This window comes from Lagenorhynchus albirostris, chromosome 4, assembly GCF_949774975.1.
Source record: "Lagenorhynchus albirostris chromosome 4, mLagAlb1.1, whole genome shotgun sequence".
Taxonomy (NCBI): Eukaryota; Metazoa; Chordata; class Mammalia; order Artiodactyla; family Delphinidae; genus Lagenorhynchus; species Lagenorhynchus albirostris.
The window spans coordinates 84171806-84196489 of record NC_083098.1 but is presented as its reverse complement, the minus strand read 5'-3'; the positions used below and the strand labels follow the sequence as shown (position 1 = coordinate 84196489).

General features: G+C 36.1%; 2 protein-coding genes across 3 annotated transcripts in view; both read left to right on the top strand.

Moving 5' to 3' along the window:
* Positions 1-14871, top strand: part of LOC132519889 (uncharacterized) — a 30753-nt gene extending 15882 nt beyond the window's left edge. Inside the window, exons 3-5 of one of the 2 annotated variants that reach the window (XM_060148310.1) lie at positions 1505-1672; positions 12987-13069; positions 14734-14871. In XM_060148310.1, coding sequence (XP_060004293.1) covers positions 1505-1672; positions 12987-13069; positions 14734-14767 — 285 coding nt within the window. In that variant the 3' untranslated portion in view covers positions 14768-14871. The remainder of the gene's footprint in view (positions 1-1504; positions 1673-12986; positions 13070-14733) is intronic. The other variant, XM_060148311.1, reaches the window with a different exon arrangement.
* The window catches only part of N4BP2 (NEDD4 binding protein 2), a 62672-nt gene continuing 52464 nt past the window's right edge, over positions 14477-24684 (top strand). Inside the window, exons 1-3 of the mRNA XM_060148309.1 lie at positions 14477-15073; positions 19066-20203; positions 23795-23919. Coding sequence (XP_060004292.1) covers positions 14848-15073; positions 19066-20203; positions 23795-23919 — 1489 coding nt within the window. The 5' untranslated portion in view covers positions 14477-14847. The remainder of the gene's footprint in view (positions 15074-19065; positions 20204-23794; positions 23920-24684) is intronic.

Genomic DNA, 24684 nt, shown 5'->3' with positions numbered 1-24684 from the left:
AGATGGATGCATTTTAAGATTATTGGTTACCTTAATTTGGTTACATTTTTTATAAATACTGTCTTTTTTAGTGACACACCCTTTGGTACCTTGATGAGATTTAGTATCTACCTTCAGCTTATCAAGCAGGAGACTTAAAATCATCTTGTAGGGTAACTTACTCCCCAGTAAATGATTGTATTGGTTCTTGGTAGCAGTTGTTTCTGAGAGAGATGTTTTCTGATCTTGTCTGGGATTGTGCCATATTTGAGTCTTCTAACTTCCCTATATGTTCCTTATAGAGAGATGATTTTTGTTTTTGTTCCTTTCAGAGGGATGATTTTTGTTTTCGTTCCTTTTATGGTGGTTTTAAAGAGCTAAAATACTATTGATATATTTGATTGTTAGTATCAGTTTTCTTAGGCCTGTTATTTCTAGATGGTTGATATTGAGTATTAAATACAATATCTTTTTTGACTGTTACAGAAATTTATTTCTGGATATTTTTCCATAAAGATAAGTTCTTTAAAATTACTAGCCCTTATATGCATGTAACAGATTTATTCATAAACTGATACAGGAAAATTTTTAAGTGTTAGCACTGTGTTGATGATGTAGTGTTTAGTAGGAAAGTTTTTTCCTGAAGTGTTGTTTATTGGTATATCTACTTTAATGGCAGTACTGACCATTACCATACCACTTCTAGAGTTCATGTTTACTTCTACTACTATTTATAGACTTCATGTTCACCCTGAATTTTTTTTAATGGTTAAAAGAACATATATCCTTATCTGTTAAAAAAAAAAAAGAACTAGAGTTAATAAGACCTCTGCTTATCATGCTGAAATTTTTTTTTTTTTTTTTTTTTTTGCGGTACGCGGGCCCGTCACTGTTGTGGCCTCTCCCGTTGCGGAGCACAGGCTCAGCGGCCATGGCTCACGGGCCCAGACGCTCCGCGGCATGTGGGATCTTTCTGGACCAGGGCATGAACCTGTGTCCCCTGCATCGGCAGGCAGACTCTCAACCACTGCGCCACCAGGGAAGCCCCATGCTGAAATATTTTAATGATAATCTGTGAGCAAGTATGTATTGGTTAGCTTCTCTCAGGTTAAAACTGAATAATAGAGGTAGAAGAGCTTGGAAAATGTGTATATGAAATTTATATATATATTCATGGTATCACTATTAATAACAATTTATATTATTTGTTTTTAGGTTCTTCATTTGAGAACCAGCCCTTTCACATTTCTCCATAATATATCAAACCTTCTTACCCATCCTAATTTCCCATATCCTTTTAGAATATTTAGGTCAGGTATGTATATGAAGAAGCTACACAAGCTTGTTTAGTGTATTAATGAGACCTTCTTTATGGAAAAATGAAGATATATAAAATCAGGTGTTAAAAAGTTAAATGTGAACATTACTTAAGTGAATAAATAGGATTGAAGTAAACTGGATCTACAGAGTGATTGGGAGGTAGTGTCAGCTATGTATGTTTTTTGTTTTTTGTTTTTTTTTGTAGTACGCGGGCCTATCACTGTTGTGGCCTCTCGCGTTGCGGAGCACAGGCTCCGGACGCGCAGGCTCAGCGGCCATGGCTCACGGGCCCAGCCGCTCCGTGGCATGTGGGATCTTCCCGGACCGGGGCAGCGGACTCTCAGCCACTGTGTCACCAGGGAAGCCCAGCTATGTATGTTTTTATACTTAAGAGTTTCTTCCCTATACTGGTTGGATACTTAAACTGCCTATATGTTTAGATCCTTTTCCATATAGGTAGACACAATAAAAAAAGGGGTGGAAGGATAATATAGTTTGCAAGCTGGAGGAAGTGTATAGGGAAGTCCAAGATTCACCTTTAATTGATAATAGTGGTTGTTTTTTCCCGTGATGATGAAAGAATGTATATATTATAGATTATTTGGAAAATGCAAAAAGTAGTTTATAAAAAGTAGATAAAAAAAAGTAGTAGTTAAAAATAAAGTTACCATTACCCAGGATTTCCTTTCCAATCTAATATAGTCCAGTCCCATTTAGGTGTCTGTATAAATTATATTCAGTTTTGTGTCTTGCTTTCTTTTTTAACATAGTTTTTAAAAAAACTCTAGTTAATATCCAAAATATAGTCTTTAATGGCTGTATAAAATTCCGTTCTTATGAATTTACAGGGATATTGTATCTAGTAGAGTCTAGCAAACCTGGGTTCAGATCCCAGTTTTGCTACTTAAGAGCCTTAAGCCTGATAACTTACTTTTTCTAGTCCTTAGTTTTCTTACTTGTGAAATAGGCATAATATTAATTACTGTTCTAAGAATTAAGTAAAATCATGATGTTAACATTCTAGCTGGCATATGTTAAGTATTTAATACATTGTACTTACCGTCATCAGAAAGTTTTTTATCATTTCTTTCTCACCAAATATTTAGTTGTTTTCCATTTTTCTTTGTAAAAAGTTACAGTATTTTGAACATCTCTATATAAATATTTATGTAGATCTGTGATTATTATTATTATTATTTTTTTTTTTTGCGGTACGAGGGCCTCTCACTGTTGTGGCCTCTCCCGTTGCGGAGCACAGGCTCCAGACGCACAGGCTCAGCAGCCATGGCTCACGGGCCTAGTCGCTCTGCGGCATGCGGGATCTTCCCGGACCGGGGCACGAACCCGTGTCCTTGCATCGGCAGGCGGACTCTCAACCACTGCGCCACCAGGGAAGCCCTGTGATTATTTTTTATGATGAGTTCCTAGAAGTAGAATCAAAAAAATGGGTCAAAAAATATAAGTAACCTAATATTTCTTGATACGTAGTCAGTGCCATTTTGCTTTTCAGAAAGGTTATACCAGTTTACACTCATCACAATGTATAAGAATTTTTATTTTACTCTAGCCTTGCTAACACTGGCTATTGTCATTTTTAAAAATTATGTTTTATTTAATAGGCAATATAAAAATGTTTTAATCCTATATTATCTTTTAATTTGGTTTTATTAATGGGGTTAAACTTTTTAATGTTTATTGAGTATTTCTGTTTCTTCTTAGAATTCTGTACCTATTGCTTTCTCGTTCTTAGTTCTTTTTCCCTGCCTTAATCCTTTATTCATCAGCAGAAATATATTGAGTGCTTACTATGTGTTAGACATTGTTTTAGTATTGGTATTTAATTTTGATATTTACTATAGTTTACTGATGGCAATGCAGGAGTGAACAGAATTGACAAAAACATTTTTTTTCAAAGAGCTTACTTTTAGTGTCAGTATACTGGCATTAAACAAAATAAACATCTAAATTATAGAGTGATAACTGCTTTGAAGCAAAAAATAATGAAAGGGAGATGGAGAGAACTCTGTGTGCGCACGATTTTACACTGGATGGTTAGGGAAAGCCTCACTACAAAGGTGCCATGAGTAAAGTCTTGTAAAAAGCAAGTCAGATACATATCTGGGGGGTGGGGAGGAGTGCATTTCTGGCTATGAATCAAGTGTAAGGGCAGTGAAGCAGGAGAATACTGGGTGAATTTAAGAAAGAGCAAGAGGGAGACTAGCAAGAAATGATTTGAGAGAGTTATTAGGGAACCAGACTGTTTAGGATTGTAACTAGGCCATTTTAAGAACCTGGGCTTTTACTCTGCATGAGATGCAGAGCTATTGGAGGTTTTAAAGCAAAGGAGTGACCTGATTTGACTTATGATCTACTGATTCAACGCAGTCCCTGTCAGTGTACTGTCTGACTTTGCAGAAATTGACGAGCTGACTCTAAATTTCACATGGAAAATGCGAGGGGCCCGGAATTGCAAAACAGTCTTGGAAAAGGAGAACAACGTTGGAAGACTCACATTTCCTAATTTTAAAATTTACTGCAAAGCACAAGAATCAGGACAGTGTGATACTGGCATAAGAATAGACATATAGATGAATGAAATAGAACTGAGAGTCAAGCAGTAAACTCTTATTCTCATGGTCAGTTGATTTTCAGCAAGGGTACCAAGACCATTCAATGGGGAAAGAATAGTATTTTCAACCAGTGGTGATGGGACAACTGGATATCCACATGCAAAAAAATTAACTTGGACCCCTGTCTTACACCATATACAAAAATTAACTCAAAATGGATTGAAGACCTAAATGTAAGAGCTAAAACTACAAAATCCTTAGAAGAAAGCATGGCACATATCTTTGTGGCCTTGGTTTAGGCAGTGGTTTCTTAGGACACCAAAAGTGTAAATGACAAAAAAAAAAAAATTCATCAAGATAAAAAATACGCTTCGAAGGACACCATCAAGAAAGTGAAAAAGACAACCCACAGAATGGGAGAAAATATTTTATATTTGAGAAAGGACTTGTATCCAGAAATACAAGGAATTCTTAAAGCTCAGTAATATAGACAAGTAACCCTTAACTTTAAAAATAGGCAAAGGATCTGAATAGACATTTCTTCAAAGAAGATATATGAATGCCAGTAAGCACATAAGTGATGATCAATGTTAGTTATTAGGGAAATGCAAGTTAAAGCCACAATGAGATACCATTAGGATGGCCATAGTCAAAAAGAGAGACAGTAACAGGTGTTGGTGAGATTGTAGAGAAATGGGGAATCCCCATACAATACTGGTAGAAGTTGAAAATGGTGCAGCCACTTTGGGAAACAGTCTGGCACTTCCTCAGAAGGTTAAACATAGAGTTACCACATGATCTGAATATACATTGAATTTAGAACTGGCAAGATTTGCTGAATGATTAGACATGAGGTGTGAGGGAAAGAGGAGGCAAAAATGACTCAGTTTTTTTTTGCCTCAGCAACTGGAAACTTCTATTGCTGCAGTTGAGAGGATTGTAGTTAGGGGGGGTCTGCAGTGGAGTTTCAGAAGATCACTTAGACATGCTTGGTTTGAGATGTCTATTGGATACACAAAGTGGAGATGTTCAGTGGGTAGTTTGGTGTGGGTATGGAGTCAGGGAAGAGGTGCAGATTGGAGATGTAAATTAGTTAGCATTTTGTTAGTGTTTAAAGCCATGGAAAGATCACCAAAGGAGTGGGTAAGCTCCACTGTTTCCAAATTGAGTGATGAGGAAATCCTGAGAGTGGCACTGTCCTGAGAAGAAGATAATGTTAAACGTTCTTTGGAGGAGGGATTTATCAGCTGAGTAAATGTGGCTAGTAAGTCTAGACCATTAGATTTAATTTCATTTTCTCAATGTTGGTGTTAAAGAGATATACAGTCTGGCAACCTTGCTAAATTATCTGGGTAATCCAACAGATAATCTGTAAATTCTTTTGGATTTCATATGCACTCAATTTTAGTGTCTGAATAACGATGGTTCTATTTCCTCCGTTCCAATCTTTAGAACTTTTATTTCCTTTTCAAGTCTTAATGCTCTGGCCATGAGCTCTGGTACGATGTAGTTGATTATATGACTTTTCTTCTTTATTTTGTTAATATCAGGAATTGCATTGGTTGACTTTCAAATATATTTTTTAAATTAATTAGTTTTATTTTTGGCTGTGGTGTGTCTTCGTTGCTTGCGTGGGCTTTCTCTAGTTGCGGTGAACAGGGTCTACTCTTCGTTGTGGTGCATGGGCTTCTCATTGCAGTGACTTTTCTTGTTATGGAGCACGGGCTCTAGGCATGCGGCCTTCAGGAGTTGCAGCGTGTGGGCTCAGTAGTTGTGGCTTGCGGGCTCTAGAGTACAGGCTCAGTAGTTGTGGAGCACGGGCTTAGTTGCTCCGCGGCATGTGGGATCTTCCCAGACTAGGGCTCAAACCCATGTCCCCTGCATTGTCAGGCAGATTCTTAACCACTGTACCACCAGAGAAGCCTGACTTTCAAATATTTTGACAACCTTATATTCTTAAAATAAATTCAGATTAGTGATGCATTATTCTTATCAGTCACTAATATAATTTTTGTATTTTATGTAACATCACTCATAATTTATGTATTACTACTTTAATATTTTGTTTAGGAATTTTGTATCTATTTTCATGAGTGAAATAGGCTTGTAATTTTTCTTTCTTTTAATAACTTGCAGAGTTATCAGGTTATATTGGCCTCATAAAATGAGTTGGGAAGTGTTTCTTCTTTTTCTAGTCTCTGGAAAAGTTTGTATAAGATGGGTATTAGATTATTTAGTGGAATTTATTTTATTATTTTTTTTATAAATTTACTTATTTATTTATTTTTGGCTGCGTTGGGTCTTTGTTGCCGTTTGTGGGCTTTCTCTGGTTGTGGCGAGCGGGGGCTACTCTTCACGGGCTTCTCACTGTGGTGGCTTCTCTTGTTGTGGAGCATGGGCTCTAGGCGTGCGGGCTTCAGCAGTTGTGGCTTGCGGGCTCTAGAGCACAGGTTCAGTAGTTGTGGTGCACGGGCTTAGTTGATCCGCAGCATGTGGGATCTTCCCGGACCAGGAATTGAACCCGTGTCTCCTGCTTTGGCAGGCAGAATCTTCAACACTGTGCCACCAGGGAAACCCGTAGTGGAATTTATTTATTTTAAAAAACTAGAAAAAAAATTTTTTTGGCCATGCACTCGGCATGTGGGATCTTAGTTCCCCAACCAGGGGTGGAACCCGAGCCCCCTGCAGTGGAAGAGTGGAGTCCTAACCACTGGACCGCCAGGGAAGTCCCTTTAGTGGAATTTATTGATGAAGCCATGTAGACTTGGAGTTTCTTTGTGGGAAGGTTTTAAATTACAGATTTCATTTCTTTAATAGATACAGAACTATCAGGTTTTTTAAATATCTGGTATGGTATGATGTTTGTTTTTTAAAAAATAATATGTGCATTTCATTTAAAGTTAAAAATTTATGGATGTTAAAGTGTTTATGATATCTTCATCTCTCTCTTTTTTTATTTTTTACAACCAAGACAAAGAATTTATTCATTAATTTCAAACTAACAGGTGAAAAGGAAGCAAATTTCTTCCATAAATTGTATATAGACATATACTGGACTCCTAAAGAGATGCATCAGAGTCTTAAGATAATGAGAGTCTTGTAAGACAAGATTCATCTCTTTTTTTAAATGTCCGTGGGCTTGACAGTGATGTCTCCGTTTTCATTTCTGATATTGGTTGTTTGTGCCTTTTCTTTCTTTTTTTGATCACTCTTGCCAGTGATTTATTCTTGTGTTTTTTTTTTCCCCCAGGGAACCATCTTTTGACTTTTTCGATCCTCTGTACTGTATAGTTGTTTTCTGTTTTCTCTTTGCTCTTTATTATTTCCTTCTTTCTAGTTTCTTTGGGTTAGATTTGCTGTTTTTTCCCCCCAACTGTTATTTGGATGCTTAGATCATTTATTTTTTTAGCCCTTCTTCTTTTCTAATATATGCATTTGTATGCTCCTCTTCTACACGTGACTTTGTTTCTCACAAGTATGGATATATAACATTTTTATTTGGTTAAAAATATTTTCTAATTGATATTAATTATTTTTAAAATTAACTTTAATTGTATGTAATTATAATGAATTCTTCTTTGATATATAGACATGTATTTCTTAATTTTCAAGTAATTTGGTTTTCTAATTATATTTTTGCTACTGATTTCTAACATAATTCCATGTGTACTTGAAAATAAAGTGTATTCTGTGGTTATTGGGTCCAGTGTTGTATAAATATTAAGTCATTATACTTATAGTATGGCTCAAATCTTTTATGGCCTTACTGTTTTTTCTCTCCCTTTTTCCACCTCCTCCTTCTTCTCTGTGTGTCTGTGGTGGGGACCTCCTTGTTCTAATAGTTACCGAGAGAGGGCTTTCACTAGTTGAATGCAAATTTAGAACTGCTGCATCTTCCCTGTGGATTAGACCTTTTGTCTTTGACTTTTATCATTGACATAGGTTACTGGTGATTTAGATATGAGCAGTTGTTAGTGTAGTGGTAGAAATGGTGGGGGCAAAATCCTGTCTAAGAAAGAATGGAAGGAGAGAAATTGGAAAGAGTTGCCATTTTCCTGTATTTTTTTTTTTTTTTTGGTGGTACGCGGGCCTCTCACTGCTGTGGCCTCTCCCATTGCGGAGCACAGGTTCTGGACGCACAGGCTCAGGGGCCATGGCTCACGGGCCCAGCCGCTCCGCGGCATGTGGGGTTTTCCCAGACCGGGGCATGAACCTGTGTCCCCTGCATCGGCAGGTGGACTCTCAACCACTGCGCCACCAGGGAAGCCCCCCACTTTTTTTTTTGATATACAGGTATTTTACATTTAAATGTGGCTAGATGTGTTAGTACTTCTTTTTCTTTATGACCTTCAATTTGTACTTTTCTGTATATAAAGCTTCTTAACTTCCTAAAATGGGATATTCACTTGCCCAATGGAACTTATATTCTAGAACAGTGCTGTCCAGTAGAATTATGGCAAAGTTCACTGTGCAGTATGATAGTCATTAACTACATGTAGCTATTGAGCACTTGAAATGTGCCTAGTGTGACTGAGGAACTGAATTTTTAATTTTACATCCTCTTTTTCAAAATTAGACTTTTTGAGACTGTAGATTCACGTGCAGCTGTCATAAATAATACAGAGAAATCTCCTGTGCTCTTCACCCAGTTCCCTCAATGAAAGAAGCATGTTTGCAAAACTTAGTATGGCATCACAACCAGGATATTGACATTAATACAGTCAAGATATAGAACATTTCCATCACCACAAGAGTCCCTCAAATTACCCTTTTATAGCCACACCTACTACTACCCTCTCCTTCCTCCTCCTTAACCTTTGACAACCGCTAACCTGTTATCTATTTCTATAATTTTGTCATTTCAAGAATGTTAAATAAATGGGGACCATTCAGTATATAGCCTTTTGGGATTGACTTTTTGTACTCAGCATAATTCTTTGGAATTTCATCCACGTCTTGTGTATCAATAGTATATTTTCTTTTTATTGGTGACTAGTACTTCATGAATGGAAGTAACATAGTTTGTTTAACCATGTTACCCATTGAAGGGCATCTGAACCGTTTACTAGTTTTTGGTTATAATGAATAAAAGCTGCTACAGACATTTGTGTGCAAGTTTTTGGGTGAACGTAATGTTTCATTTCTTAGAGATAAGCACCCAGAAGTGCAATTGCTTAATTGTATGGTAGTTGCAGGTTTAGTTTAAGAAACTGCCAAACTCTTGTCCAGAGTGGCTTTACCATTTTACATTCCCATCAGCAGCATATGAGCCATCCAGTTTCTCTGCATCCTTGCCAGGATTTGGTGTTGTCATTATTCTTTATGTTAGCCAACTTAATAGATGTGTAAGTAATATTTCATTGTAGTTTTAAATTGCATTTACTTAATGGCTAATGATGTTGAAATCTTTTATGTGCCTATTTGTCATCTGGATATCCTTTCGGTGTAATTTTTTTTCTGTTTTTTTCCCCCCATTTTCTAACTGAATTATTTGTTATTTTTTCCCCCTCTGATTTAATTAATCAATTTATTTATTTATTTAAAAAATGTATTTATTTTTGGCTGCGTGGGGTCTTCATTGCTGCGTGTGGACTTTCTCTAGTTGCGGCGAGCGGGGGCTACTCTTCGTTGTGGTGCACGTGCATCACATTTTAGTGGCTTCTCTTGTTGCAGAGCATGGGCTTTAGGCACGCGGGCTTCAGTAGTTGTGGTGTGTGGGCTCAGTAATTGTGGCTCGCGGGCTCTAGAGCACAGACTCAGTAGTTGTGGCACATGGGCTTAGTTGCTGTGCGGCATGTGGGATCTTCCTGGACCAGGGCTCAAACCCGTGTCCCCTGCATTGGCAGGTGGATTCTTAACCACTGTGCCACCAGTGAAGTCCCTGTTTTTACTTTTGAGTTTTGATAAAGTTCTTTTATATATTTTAGATACTAGTCCTATGTTAGATACATGGTATGCAAGCATTTTCTCTCAGTCTGTCACTTTTCTTTTCATCCTCTTAACAAGGTTCTTCACAGAACAAAAGTTTTAAATTTTGATGAAGTACAGTTTATCAATTTTTCCTTTTATGGATCATACTTTTGGTGTTTTTGCCTAGCCCTAGATCCTGAAGATTTTCTTCTTTTTTTTTTTTCTCTAAAAGTTTTATAGTTTTATGGATTTAAGTCCTTGATCCATTTTTTTTTAACTTTTTATTTTATATTGGAGTATAGCTGATTAACAGTGTTGTGATAGTTTCAGGTGCACAGCAAAGGGACTCAGCCATACATATACATGTATCCATTCTCCCTCCAACTCCCCTCCCATCCAGGCTGCCACATAACGTTGAGCAGAGTTCCCTCCTTGATCCATTTTGAGTTTTTTTTTTTTTTTTAATAAAGTGTGAGACTTAGGTCAAGGTTTATTTTTTTTTATCTGTGGATGTCTGCTTGCTTCAGTTCCATTATTGAAAAGGCTATATTTTCTCTATTGAATTGCTTTTGCACTTTTGTCAGAAGTCAGTTGGGCATATTCATGCTGGTCTATTTCTGGGTTCTCTTGTCTGTTTCCAAATCTATAATTTGTTCTCAGATCTATATGTCTGTCCCTCCCCTGATACCATATAGTCTTGATAAGTTTAGCTTTATAACACGTCTTAATAATTGAGTTGACTGATTCCTCTTGCTCTATTCTCTTTCAAAATTGTTTTAACTATTCTAGTTCCTTTGTCTTTCCATTTAAATTTATTAATAATCTTGTCCATATCCACAAAAACTCTTTGCTGGGGTTTTGATAGGAATTGAGTTAAACTGTATATCAATTTGGGGAGAATTGACATCTTTACTATATTGAGTCTAACAGCCCATGAATCCATTCATTTACATTTTTGATATTTTTCATCATGATTTTGTATTTTTAGCATACAAGCCTTGTATATGTTTTGTTAGATTTATATCAGAATATTTCATTTTTTGGAGCATTTGTGAGTCATATTGTATTTTAAATTACAGTGCCCATGTATTCATTGGTAGAATATATAAATACAGTTGCTTTTGTGTGTTTATCTTGTATCCTGCACTTTGCTGAATTCACTTATATGTTGGAGATTTTGTCAGTTCTTTGGGATTTTCCACATAGATAGCTATGTCATCTACAAGTAGGGACAGTTTTATTTTTTCCTTTTGAATCGGTATGTCTTTTATTTCCTTACCTTCTCTTACTTCACAGGCTAGAGCTTCCAGCATTATCTTTAATAAGAGTGGTGAAGGTAGACATCCTTGCTTTGTTCTCAGTCTTAGGAGGAAAGCATATAGTATTTTACTATTAAATAAAATGTTATCTGTAGAGTTTTTGTAGATGCTCTTAATCAAGTTGAGGAAGTTCTCTTATATTCCTATTTTTTGGGTACCTTTTATCATGAATGGGTGTTGAATTTTGTCACTTTTTTTCTTCGTTCATTGATACAATTGTGGTTTTTCTTCATTAGCCTGTTAATATGGGTGGGATACTGATTTTTAAACATTGAGCCAGCCTTGTATCCCTGGAATAAACCTCGCTTAATCATGGTATTTAATTCTTTTAAAATAAATTGCTGAATTCTATTTGTAATATTTTGTTAAGGGTTTTTATGTCTGTATTCGGGAAGTATATGGGTTTGCAGGTTTTTCTTTTTTTTTTAACTGGCTTTGTCTGATTTTGGTGTCAGGATAACAATACTGGCTTCATGAAGTGAATTAAGAAGGTTCCCTCTTCCATTTTTGGAAGAGATTATATAGGGTTAGTTAATTCTTCTTAAAAATGTTTGGTAAACTTCTCCTTTGAAGGTATTTGGGCCTGGAGTTTCTTTTCTGGGAATTTGTAAATTGTGAATTAAATTTCATTAAAAATCATAGAGCTTTTATCTGTTTCCTGTTGGGTGAGTTTGATAATTTGTGGTTTTTGAGAAATAAGTCTATTTCATAGAAGATGTCAAACTTTCACATGTACATTTGTTTATAATATTCCCCTATTAGTCTTTTTTTTTTTTTTTTTTGCGGTGCGGGGGCCTCTCACTGTTGTGGCCTCTCCTGTTGCGGAGCACAGGCTCCGGACGTGCAGGCTCAGCGGCCATGGCTCACGGGCCTAGCTGCTCCGCGGCATGTGGGATCTTCCCGGACCGGGGCACGAACCCGTGTCCCCTGCATTGGCAGGCAGACTCACTGCGCCACCAGGGAAGCCCCCTTATTAGTCTTTTGATGTCTGCAGGGTCTGTAGTGATTGTTTTTCTGTTTTTAGTTTTATTCATTTCTTCTCTTATCTTTATTATTCCGTTTTTCCTACTGGCTTTGGGTTTATTTTTCTCTTCTTTTTCTACGTTCTTGTGATGGGGGCTTAGATTATTGATTTGAGACTTTTCCTCTTTTCTAATGTATGCATTTAGTTATAAATTTGCTATAAATTTCTGCCATTGCTGCTTTAGCTGTGTCCTACAAATTTTGATATTGTATATTTTCATTTTTATTCATTTCCGTGTATTTTGAAATTTTCCTTGAGACTTCCTCTTTGACCCATGAATTATTTAGTATATTGGTTATGTTCCAAGTGTTTGGAGATTTTCCTGTTATCTTTTTGTTATTGATTTCTAGTTTGATTACATTGTGGTCAGAGAACATACTTCATATGATTTCAGTTCTTTTAAGTTTGTTGAGGTTTGTTTTATAGCCTAGGGTATGGTCTATTTTGGTATATGTTCTTTGGGCACTTGAAAAGGATATGTATTCTGCTGTTGTTGAATGTAGTGTTCTATAAATGTTGATTAGATCCTTAAAGGATGGTGTTATTGAGTGCTTCGGTATCCTTGCTGATCTTCTGTCTATTTACTTTTATTGAGAGAGGGGTATTGTAGTCTCTAACTATAATTGTGAGCTTGTCTCTTTCTCCTTTCAATTTTGTCAGTTTTTGCTTCACTTACTTAGTGGCTCTGTTGTTTGGTGCATACACATTTAGAGTTGCTACGTGTTCTTGGTAGACTGATCCTTTATGATTATATAATGTCCTCTATCTCTGCTGATTTTTTTTTTGCTCTGAATTCTACTTTATCTGATATTAATATGTAAAAATGTAATTTTATTTAATTTTAATTAATTTAAATTTAAATAGGCTCATGTGGCTGGTGGCTGCCATATTGACATTGCAGTCCTGGAAGATGGAGAGAGCTATGACACAATAAATTTGATTAAAAGGTAAATTTTATAGTATGTTAGAAGGTGTTAAGGGCAATGGGTGGTTAGCAGGAAAGGGAAATTGGGGCAGAGAAAGTGGGTGATATGACTTTAAATTGGGTAATCAAGGAAGAAATCATTGAATGTGACACTTGGGCAAAGATTTGAAGGAGTGAGAGAGTTAGCAATACAAGTATCTTGGGGAAAAGTATATTAAAGGCCAAGAGGGAGGCGGGCCATAGTAAGAACTTTAGCTTTTACTCTGAGTGACATGGAGAGCCACTTGAGAATTTAAAGCAGACCCTGATTCATTCTGACTTATGTGTTGTATGAAGATCATTCTGGCTGGTGTGTTGAAAGTAGACTGTAGGGGACAAAGGGTGGAAACAGGGAGGCCATTTAGGAGACAGGAATACAGGTGAAAGATGACAGTAGCCAGACCAAATGGTTAGAGCAGGTTTTTGAGAAAATATCAGACATTTGGTTTTAGGTGTGTTACATTTGAATTGTTTATTAAATAGATCCAAGTGGAGAAAGCAAGTAGATTGTCAAAGTTCTCCAGATCTATCAGTCCCTGCCCTTGTGGAGCTTACATTTTACTAGAATATGGGTAGTAAATACAATACATAAATAAAACAAATGGATAAAACATACACTGTGTTAGAAGGTAAATCTTAGGGAGAAAATTCAAGTAAGGAAAAAGGGATAAGTGGTGTTGGGCGACTGACTTGCTGAGAAGGTAACAACTGAGTAATGATAGGACTAATGATAGGAGGAAATACATCTTTTAGATACCTGGGATAATATTAGTTTAGGTAGAAGGGACCAAATGTAAAGGTTCTGAGATGGGAGCATGGCTGATGTTTGAAGAAGAAGGAGGTGAAGTATGGCTGGAGTGACATGAGCAAGGGAAAGAGGATTAGGGATGACAGCACAGAAGTAAAAAGTGTCTGCGTTATAGGCCCTTTTAAGGGCTCTGGCTTTTATCCTGAATGAGATGGGAAGCTAGTGGATAGTTTAGCAGAAGAGAGGCATGATCTGACCCTGTGGTTTAACTGAGTCACTCTAGTTGTTATGAATGAAGGGGCAAGGGTGGAAGCAAGATTAGTTAGGAGACTTTTATACTAATCTGCTGTGGTAGCAGTGGAAATGGTGAGGAATGATCATATTCTGGATACATTTTGAGGGTTGCATTGACAAAATTGGCTTACTGATTGGATGTGGGCTGGACAGGAGTCAAGGATTATTCCAAGGTTTTTGACCTGAGCCGTTGGAAGGATAGAGTTGCATTAATTGAGATAGGAAAGACTAGGAAGGACAGGTGTGAAGTAGGTGATCAGGAGCTCAGTTTTGGACATGTTAAGCTTATGATGCCTATTGGACATCCAAATAGGTGTTCAGTAGGCATTCTCATTATGAATACTGTTTTTGTTTTAAAAATGAAATAATTGTACTAAAACAGTATACTCATTGTTCTGAAAATATATTGCATTTGTTAATATCTTAATTTTTAACATGTTCAATCCTGAAAAACTTGAATATTTTTGAGAGAGAAATTGTTTGACTGCTTTTTGGCTTTGCTGCCACCAGAGTTGATGGTACTTTCTTAAATAAAGATGTCATTCCGATTTTAGACATGGAAATATAACTATAGTCTGAGTGTTTCAACTTGCTTTCTATTTTAGGTCCTATTACTGCTGGATTGTGCAAGATATTTAACCCTATTTTCTTTGAGGTATGACTTAAATATCAAAAGTCTTAAATAAGAGAAGGGAAACATTTTAGTTTTGGAAGTCAGAATGCCAAGGAGAAGGAAAAATCTTGGGGGAAATCCTTTTCGGAAGACTACAAACTCTAAGGAAGTTGTATCCAGTGTTGCTAGTCATGAGGAGCCAACCACTACTCTTCCTTCCATGTGTGAGACAAAAGTTGATCAGGAAGAACTCTTCACCAGTATCTCAGAGATGTTTTCTGATCTGGATCCTGATGTAGTGTATTTGATGCTTTCTGAATGTGATTTCAAAGGTGAGAAAAAGTTTAGTTTGAACCCTTTGCATCCTATAAGAAGATTTCATGTACTATGGTATGACCAGTAGTAATATAGAAAATGACTACCTTATTTCTATTTTGTTCATCATTTTTTGAATATCTGCTGCGGGCAAGGTATAAGTTGGGTATTACAAGGGATATGAAGAAGAATAAAGCTTAGCTTCTTCTTTCAAGAAATGTACAGTTGTAAGTGTAAGATGTATGTGTAGATATCATATTCTATGTTTTATTTCTTTTTATCTTCCCTCTAGAATAGGTTGGCACTATTGACGTTTTGGACCGGATAATTCTTTGTTGTGCGTGGCTTTCCTGTGCATCGTAGGATGTTGAGCAGCATCTCTGGCCTGTACCCACTAGCTGCCAGTAGCACATTCCTCCCTGCTACCCCAGTTGTGACAACTAAAAATGCCTCTATATATCATCTTATGTCCCCTGGGGGCAATATCATCCCCCAGTTGAGAATCATTGACCTAGAATGTAAGCTCCTTAAAGACAGGGATTTAAAAATCTTTTGTTTTACTGTTGTGTCTGCAAGCCCCCAAATACCAAATGACTCAGTAGGATCTCAGTAAATATTTTTTGAGTGAAAAGGTAATTATAATTGTGGAAATGAGAGCTGATTAAGAATTGAGGCTAATAGAGTAGTGTGGTTTCAAAAATTTGGCTTTGGAGTCAAGAAAACTAGGTTGGATTTCCAGCTCTGTCACTTAACCTCTCTGGTTTCAGTTTTCTTATCTGCTAAGGAGAATAATAATAGTATGTACCTCATAGGACTTTTTCAGTGAAGGTTGAGTTTTCGTTTTTTTGGTTTGTTTTGATAAAGTCTTCAGTATAGTAAGTTATTAATGACTTGTAATAAATTGTTTAGATGTATGTTTGCAGCCATACATATCAAATTTGACTGATGAGTAAATTAAATATTGATGTTTAGCATTGCTATTGGCCATGATTAGTATAAGATAAAATTATTCTAGGTTTAGGGAGTTTTGGTAATGTGATAAACTTCCATTTTTTTTACATTCTGTGGTCTGTGATGTGAGCATATCTTATCTATCCTGTTATGATATGTATACAGAAAACCAGTTTTCAGCAGTTCACGTGATGCTCAGAAATGATAGTGTTTACAATTTTACTTGTGGCTTCAACATTTATTTCCTAATTTTGATGTGTTTAAACTTTATTTGTTGCACATACACTGACATAGCAATGAAGAATTACAAGGAAAATATATTACCCTTACATCCTAACAAAAAACATTTCTCTTTTCCAGGATCTTCTCTACACCTTGTTCATAAATACTGATGTTTTGAGTAGTTTGAATAATAACATTGATGAAATTGTATATTCTACTTTTTAAACTTAACATAAGCATTTTTTTCAGTGTTGGCTGCAGTCTTTATATTTATTTTTAATAGCTTTCTAATATTCCATTGGGTTGTTGTGCTCTAATTTATTTAATTATAACTAAGTTTTACATGGATAATTAATATTGCAAAGAACATCTTGGTACAAATAAACTTTTCTGTCTTTTGGCTTTTTTCTCAGTCCCAAAGTTTTATTTTCTTCTATCACAGGGTTAGGACAGTTTTTGGCTCTTGGAAACATACTGCTAAATTGCCTACTAAAGAGGTGTGCCATATGGTATCAGCATGGGAAAGGGTGGGGTGGGATAAATTGGGAGATTGGGATCGACATATTCACACTACTACATATAAAATAGATAACTAATAAGGATCTACTGTATAGTACGGGGAACTCTTCTCAGTACTCTGTAATGACCTACATAGGAAAAGAATCTAAAAAAGAGTAGATATATGTGTATGTATAACTGATTCACTTTGCTGTACAGCGGGAACTAACACAACATTGTAAATTAACTACACTCCAATAAAAATTAACTTAAAAAATAAATTTATTTTAAAAAAACGGGGGTGTGCCTATTGTAATGACACCAGCACTGTATAAGTATAGGAGTTTCGTCACAGCCTTTTGAGCATTGAGTGGTATTATTTTAAGATTTTAGGAATAAGATTTTACCTTTTCTTAATGCTATTTTTTTAAGATAAAGAGAAATGTTGAATATATTTGTGTATGATTGTTTATTAATTCTTGTATTGTGTGAATTGTTCATGTGCTTTTCATTGTTTTATACCATTGTTTTAATTTTTTTCAACATTCTGTGAAAGAACTTTTCTTTTGTGTTATATAAATATAGTTTGATCTTTTACTTATTTTTACTTAATACTGTTTTTTCATTATATACACATTAATTTTTTTGGTTGATTTTTTTCTTTCGTGATTTTTCTATCACATAGATTTTTTTCTTAGAAATACCTCTTATATTTGCTTTTTTTTCCTTTTCTTTTTTCTTTTTTCCATGTTTAGGGCTTCTAGCTTTTGTAGCATTGCTATAGTCTTCTAACTGGTCTCTCTGTCAGCCTTGCCCCCTCCAATCCCTCTTTGTTTTTCTTCTTAAGGGAACATAATTTGGGTGCTTACTAGGTGCCAGTCCTTGTGCACAGCCCTTTTTCATGGATTATCTCATTTAATCCTCACAACAACACTATGAGGTAGGTACTTTTATTATCCACACATTGCAGATGAGGAAATCAAGGCTTAGGAAAGTTAAGTAGCTCATTCAAAGTGTTATTGCCAGCAAGTAGGGATTTAAATGTTGTTCTGACTCCTGACCAGAGCTTTTACCTACTGTGCTGTGCTGTTTCCACATTTACCTTCCATAAAACAAAACAAGATAAAACACAAAAATAATATAAAAAAGCCTCAAATTTCTGATGCTTAACAATTCTAATGGCTCTGTATTTATGTTATAAGGGAAAGAGCTCAGCAGTGGAGTCACACATACCAGTCCTGGCTCTGTCACTTACTATCTGTGTGACTTGGGCTAAGTTAATGTACTTTCTGAACTTCATTTCCTTCATCTATTTGCTAGGAATACTGTAACTCATAGTATAATTTGAAGATTCAGTGAGATGACAAAGCATCTAGCCCAAATGCTATGACAGGTAGTTTCCCTTCAAGTTCCCTTAGAAAATAAAATTGATATTTCTTACCATGAAATACAGGACCCTTCCCAATTTCCCTTTCCAGTTTTATCTCCTCTTACCCACCATACTACTTGTACTCGCATTGCAACAAACTTCTCTTAATAACTTAAACATGCTTTGTGTTTTCAAGACTGGCTTTGCCTTTCCCTTCTGTGTCTGACAAGTTTCTTTTTGATCTTCGACTCCCAGTTCACATATTACCTTATGTGAAATCTTTCCTTACTCTCCTCTAAGGCTGTTAAGGCATTTGTATATTATAAAAAGTGTGCATTATTTAACCTATATTATATTATAGTGTGATTGTCTTCTAACGTAATTATCTGTAATTGCCTCCATTAGACTGCAAAAATCCTTTGAGTGTAGTTAAAAGCCGTCTTATTCATCATTGTACAAAGTATGTCTGATACGTAGTACATGCTCATACATATTTTTTTGTATTAAGTGAAATTCATAGCATGGACCATATATACAAATTACATTTACTAGGAGAGTACTTAAAATACTTCATACTTAAAAGGACATGCAGTAGGTTAGTATTTGTTGAGTATATCAACTGATTTTAGGATCTGTATAAACAACCCTAATGTATATAATTACAGATATTTTTACTTTTAATCAATAAATTCATCAGAGAATATCTACTTGATGGCAGTTCATTAGCCTAGTTTACTACTGTTTGTTTGAAAGTAACATTGCATGTCTTCATAATTTAAACCTTTCACTGATACAGACTGATATATTAGTAAAATATTAATTTAAGGAATGACTTGAATACTTATAAATTTCTCTGTATTTCATTCAATGTGAATTCTAGTATAATTTTATGTGGATTTTAATTAAATTATATTTTACTGTTTTCAATACATACGGATATATTTTGTTGTCGTTCTTGTTGTTGTACAGTTGAAAATGCCATGGATTGTCTATTAGAATTATCAGCCACTGATGCTAAAATAGAAGAATCGCCTTCAAAAAGCTTCGTTGCTTCTGAGAACCAAGTAGATGCAGTGGGATGTGAAATAATGGAAAAGTGTCCTCCTGAAGAAGAGAATGAAGATTCAAAAATGGATTCATTTTTGGACATGCAGCTAACTGAAGACTTAGATTCCTTAATACAGAATGCTTTTGAGAAATTGAACTCTTCTCCTGATGACCATGCATACTCATTTTTGACCTTGCAAGATGTTAATAATCTTAGTAACCCGAGTGCATTTATAAATTCAGATTCAAGTAGTACGACTCCCATTCTTTCTACCCAAAATATGGATTTGAACAGTGAAAATGTAGAGAGTTCTGCCTCTACATTAAGTTCAAATTCCTTAACTTCACATTCACTTTCAAATGAGTCCAAAAGTTTTACAAAGGATAACACATTGGCATTGGAAGATTCTCTTCTCAGTAGTTCTTTAAATGTAGCAAATGACACTACGATGGATTGTAGTAACCAAATTCAGAAAGAGCTTTTAGAATCTGTGTGTGTTGAGACTCAGTTCTCTCAAGCCCCTGTAGATTTGGATGCCAACGAACTTCAGGCGCCTTTAAACCTTACTGTGCAAAATCTGGGGCTTGGTTTACTAGGTACAGGTGGAGATCAGAAATCTTCTGTCCCTGATGTTTTTGTACCTTCTGAAGAATTCAATTTCCAGTCACACAAACAGACTGAACTGCCACCAAAGGGGAAGGATGTGAACTACTGCCCAGTACTTACCCCTCTCCCTCTACTGCTGCCTCCTCCTCCCCCTCCACCAATGTGGAATCCAATGATTCCTGCTTTTGACCTCTTTCAAGGAAACCATGGCTTTGTAGCTCCTGTTGTAACCACAGCTGCACACTGGAGACCTGTCAACTATACATTTCCACCGCCGGTTATTTCTCATACTTCCCCAACAAAGGTATGGAGAAATAAAGAGGGAACAAGTGCTTATCAGGTACAAGAAACTCCAGCTTCTCAGGTTGTAAGAAAGAAGACATCATCTTATGTTGGACTAGTTCTTGTTCTTCTCAGAGGGCTTCCGGGATCAGGAAAATCTTTTTTGGCAAGGTATGAGGTTTAATTGAGTTTAAAGAAAGAGTGTAATGCATGAACTTGAATATTTATAACAGCGTAAATATGTGGAATACTTTTAGTTCATAGAGATGTTTACTAATTTTTTTTAACTTTGTAGCTAATAGCACTGTTTTCTCTAGAAGTTTTTATTGAATTCTTTCATCTCAGAATATTTTGAGAGACAGAATAGAGGAAAATATTAAAGATGATTCCAAGATTGTGAACTTGTGAAATCAACAGAAATAAGTTCATGTGGAAGAGAACTAATTTGAGTGGGAGAAAGATGAATTCAGCTTTGATTATAGAGATAAAGGGCCATAATTGATTTTGAATTCAAGGAAGTCTTATACACAAGAATTCTACTGGTAGTTGGAGATTTGGAAGTGTAGCATGTTGTTAAATAAGGTTTTAGAAATGTATGTTTGAAGAAAGAACATGGGATGAACCACTGATAGAGAACTTCAAATTCTCAGTGATTTATTTCTTGCAAAATATGCTCTCAGTTGTTTTATCTCAAATACCCATCTATGTCCCTTTTGTAATCAAGGAATGTTGTGGATGCCTTGGTGTGAGAGACTAGAGTCAGGGTTAGAGGCAGCTTTGTTGTGTTTTCAGTAGCACTTGTTAAAGAGTGTTGTTTTCAAAGTTTTCTCCTACCCTCCTTCTTTAAATTCCAGAATATTTACATCTAATATATTTTATTTGCCAGTTTTTCCCTTTTCCTTCCAAATTTTAACTCTTTGCTCTCTTCTATTCTTAGCTGGGTCTTTTCTATTTGATCCTGGGTGTATCTAGCATTAGTGAGTATGCATGTATACCTTGATGAGCTCATTTTCAGTTTTTTTTTTTTTTTTTTTTTGCGGTACGCAGGCCTCTCACTGTTGTGGCCTCTCCCACTGCGGAGCACAGGCTGCGGACGCGCAGGCCCAGTGGCCATGGCTCACGGGCCCAGGCGCTCCGCGGCATGTGGGATCCTCCCTGACCGGGGCACGAACCCCCGTCCCCTGCATCGGCAGGTGGACTCTCAACCACTGCGCCACCAGGGAAGCCCTTCAGTTGTTTTTTTTAATGTCCTTTCTTAGTGTGGATTTATTTCCCAATAAATTTCCACATATTCTACTCATACACTTATAAGTATATTCTTCTGTAGACATAGGCTTTCTCATTGATTTAATGACCACAAGAATAAAAAACACTTTAATTTAATATTATAGACATTACAGTCAGTTATGATATTGCATTTTGTGAAAGATTGGAACAAAAGGTTGTACCTTAAAAAGTAATAGTGCTGTGACATTTGTTTGAAGAACTAGGTTTCAGAGGCCTTAGAGCCAGAGGCAGCTACAGTTAGCAATTGGGAAGAGAAAGAAGTGCGTGTTACAAAGTCAGAGCTTACTAATAATTTTTGAATGAGTAGAGAGAAATAACTGGGAAGTACAGAGACATAGAAACTGAGTTTTCTCAGAGAGAACAGTCCACAGTATTAAGCTAGCATGCAAGCCCAAGGAAAATGAAAGATGAAAAACAGCTTTTGGATTTATTGGAAAGAAGGTCATGAATGGATATCTTGAAAAACAATTTTGTTGCGCTGGGAAGGTGGAAGACCTTAAGACCTTAAAAAAGCATTTATACTAAAGCAGTTAAGGGAAGGAGAGAAGTTGGGTAATAGTTGAAAAAGGGGTCCTTAAAGTGTGGTTAAAATTTTAAAAGATAGCTGAGATGTATACACGTTTAAAGGGAAAAGAGGAATTAAAGTGTCAGAGGGGAAGACTTAGAGATAAAGGAGAAGAGGGTAAATGTAGGAGTCTTAAAAAGTGGGATCAAGTGAGCATTCACCAGAATGTGAGCTCCATGAGTGCAAGAATGTTTGTTGTTTTTATTCACTGATGTATGCTCAGTGCTTAAAACAGTGCCTGGCACTTAGTAGATGCTAATAAAAATTAAATTCAAAAGGTATATTTTAATATGGGAAAAGAATCTAAAAAAGAGTGGATATATGTATAACTGATTCACTTTGCTGTACACCTGAAACTAACACAACATTTTAAATCAACTATACTACAATAAAAATTAATTTAAAAGTATATTTTAACTTCAGGAATATTTATACGTTTTAGGAGAGGATAAATGGTGATATTTTACAAATGGCTAAGAGGGTAGCATTGTTATGTCTCTGTGGATTCTGTTTGCTTAGTTTTTGCACGTATCTCAATTACATAGAAGATAAATTCCAGAGTCAAGAAAGAGAGATGGGAGACTTCCCTGGTGGTCCGGTAGTTGAGACTTTGCGCTTCCACTGCAGGGGACACAGCTTTGATCCCTGGTTGGGGAACTAAGATCCCCTGCAACCTGCGCAGCATGGCCAAAAGAAAGAAATGTCAGAAAAGCCCAGCAAAACTATCTTAACTTTGTATAATTTAACAGATTAAATTAATAGTCTATTAACATTATATTTTTGGATGTTTTTGGCATACTCACTAAATTTATGGCAATATACAAAGAGCTTCATCTACTTTTGAAGATCGGTTGAATATCAAGGTACTCACCTAATGGGAAGTGACCTTCCACTTAGAGTGGGTAAGGTAGATCAGTGTGTATCAAGTGACCAGATGAGGGGATTGCCTGTGACTGATAAGAGTTCTGAAGCATTTGCAGTTGTCTGGTTTTCATGATAATTAAAATGTGTTAATTTTCAAACCTTTATAGTATATAAAGCAAAGTAGCCTTGCCTCAGGTCAGTATACCTGGGAGTCAAACTTCTGCTTAGAGGATTTCTAGTGTGATTTTATTTTTTTAATATTTTATTTATTTATTTATTTATTTTATTTTTGGCTGCGTTGTGTCTTAGTTGTGGCACACGGGATCTTTCGTTGTGGCACGCGGGCTCTTTGTTGCGGTGCACGGGCTTCTCCCTAGTTGTGGCACATGGGCTCCAGAGCACGCGGGCTCAGTAGTTGCAGCGCGCAGGCTTAGTTGCCCCTCGGCATGTGGGATCTTAAGTTCTCTGACCTGGGATCAAACCTGCATCCTCTGCACTGGAAGGCATATTCTCAATCACTGGACCACCAGGGAAGTCCCTCTAGTGTGATTTGTTTGAATAATAAAATATTTTCATTCTTTTAAATAATAATATTTGAATTTTTAAGTCGGTTTTTTAAAAAATTAATTTATTTGTTTATTTTTGGCTGTGTTGCGTCTTCTTTACCTTGCGCGGGCTTTCTCTGGTTGGGGCGAGTGAGGGCTACTCTTTGTTGCGGTGCACGGGCTTCTCATTGCGGTGGCTTCTCTTTGTTGCTGAGCATGGGCTCTAGGCGCGCAGGATTCAGTAGTCATGGTGCGCAGGCTCTAGAGCACAGGCTCAGTAGTTGCAACACACGGGCTTAGTTGCTCTGCGGCATGTGGGATATTCCTGGACCAGGGATCAGACCCGTGTGCCCTGCATTGGCAGGCGGATTCTTAACTGCTAAGCCACCAGGGAAGTCCAATACTTGAATTTTTAATTCGGATTATGACCTTGCAAAAATTAGGAGAGAGAATTTAAATAGAAGAAAAATGAATGAAAATAATTACATTTATCATTCACAGGACCTTGCAAGAGGATAATCCAAGTGGAGTCATTCTTAGTACTGATGATTATTTTTACATAAATGGACAATACCAGTTTGATGTAAAATACTTAGGAGAAGCACATGAATGGAACCAGAATCGTGGTAAGAATAGACATCAGATGATGCATAATATTAAGAGGAATATAAAGAAAAAAATCCACTTAGTGTTTGTATTTTGAGAGATGTATAACTTTTAAAAGTTATAATTATCTTTAATTCTAAATTGTAACTATATATAATATAGGTAAAATTATAACAATTCTAATGTTACATAGTAAGTGAAAGAGGTAGTCTCATAGAGTTGTTATGAGAATTAAATGAGCTAAGTTTTATAGAATAGCTTAGAACATTGCATAACATGTTTAAGTTTTATTTAGTCAGTGGGTTATCTTGTCAGAAGTATAGTAAGTCAGATTTTCTGTGCTTGTCTCTGAATAGCTCAAGATGGTTACAGTTTTCTGGCTCTGGTTCCTGTTTCCTAAAATAGAATTTGCATTGTTAATCACTAGTCTTGCCTAGATTGGCTTAATTTTTATAGAGGATAGTGTGAATGTAAAAATGACTCTCCTCAAACTGAATCTGCAGGGAGATCATAGGTAAAACCTTAATTTCTTTATTAGTGCAACTGTCTATTCACTGAACATGGTTTTATTATGAAATGTTTAGTTATGGATAGAGTTTTATGTGTGAAGTTCTTATTAAGACATATAGACAATATTTTACTTAGTGTTTCTTTTACGATAAATGAAGGCTATGAAGGCTATTCTTGAGTTTGTCATCTTTAGACATTGTTAAATTTTTCTAAATTCATTCTTGAACTAAATACTGAAGTGAAAACTCAGGAATACCAACACAAAAATAAACAGT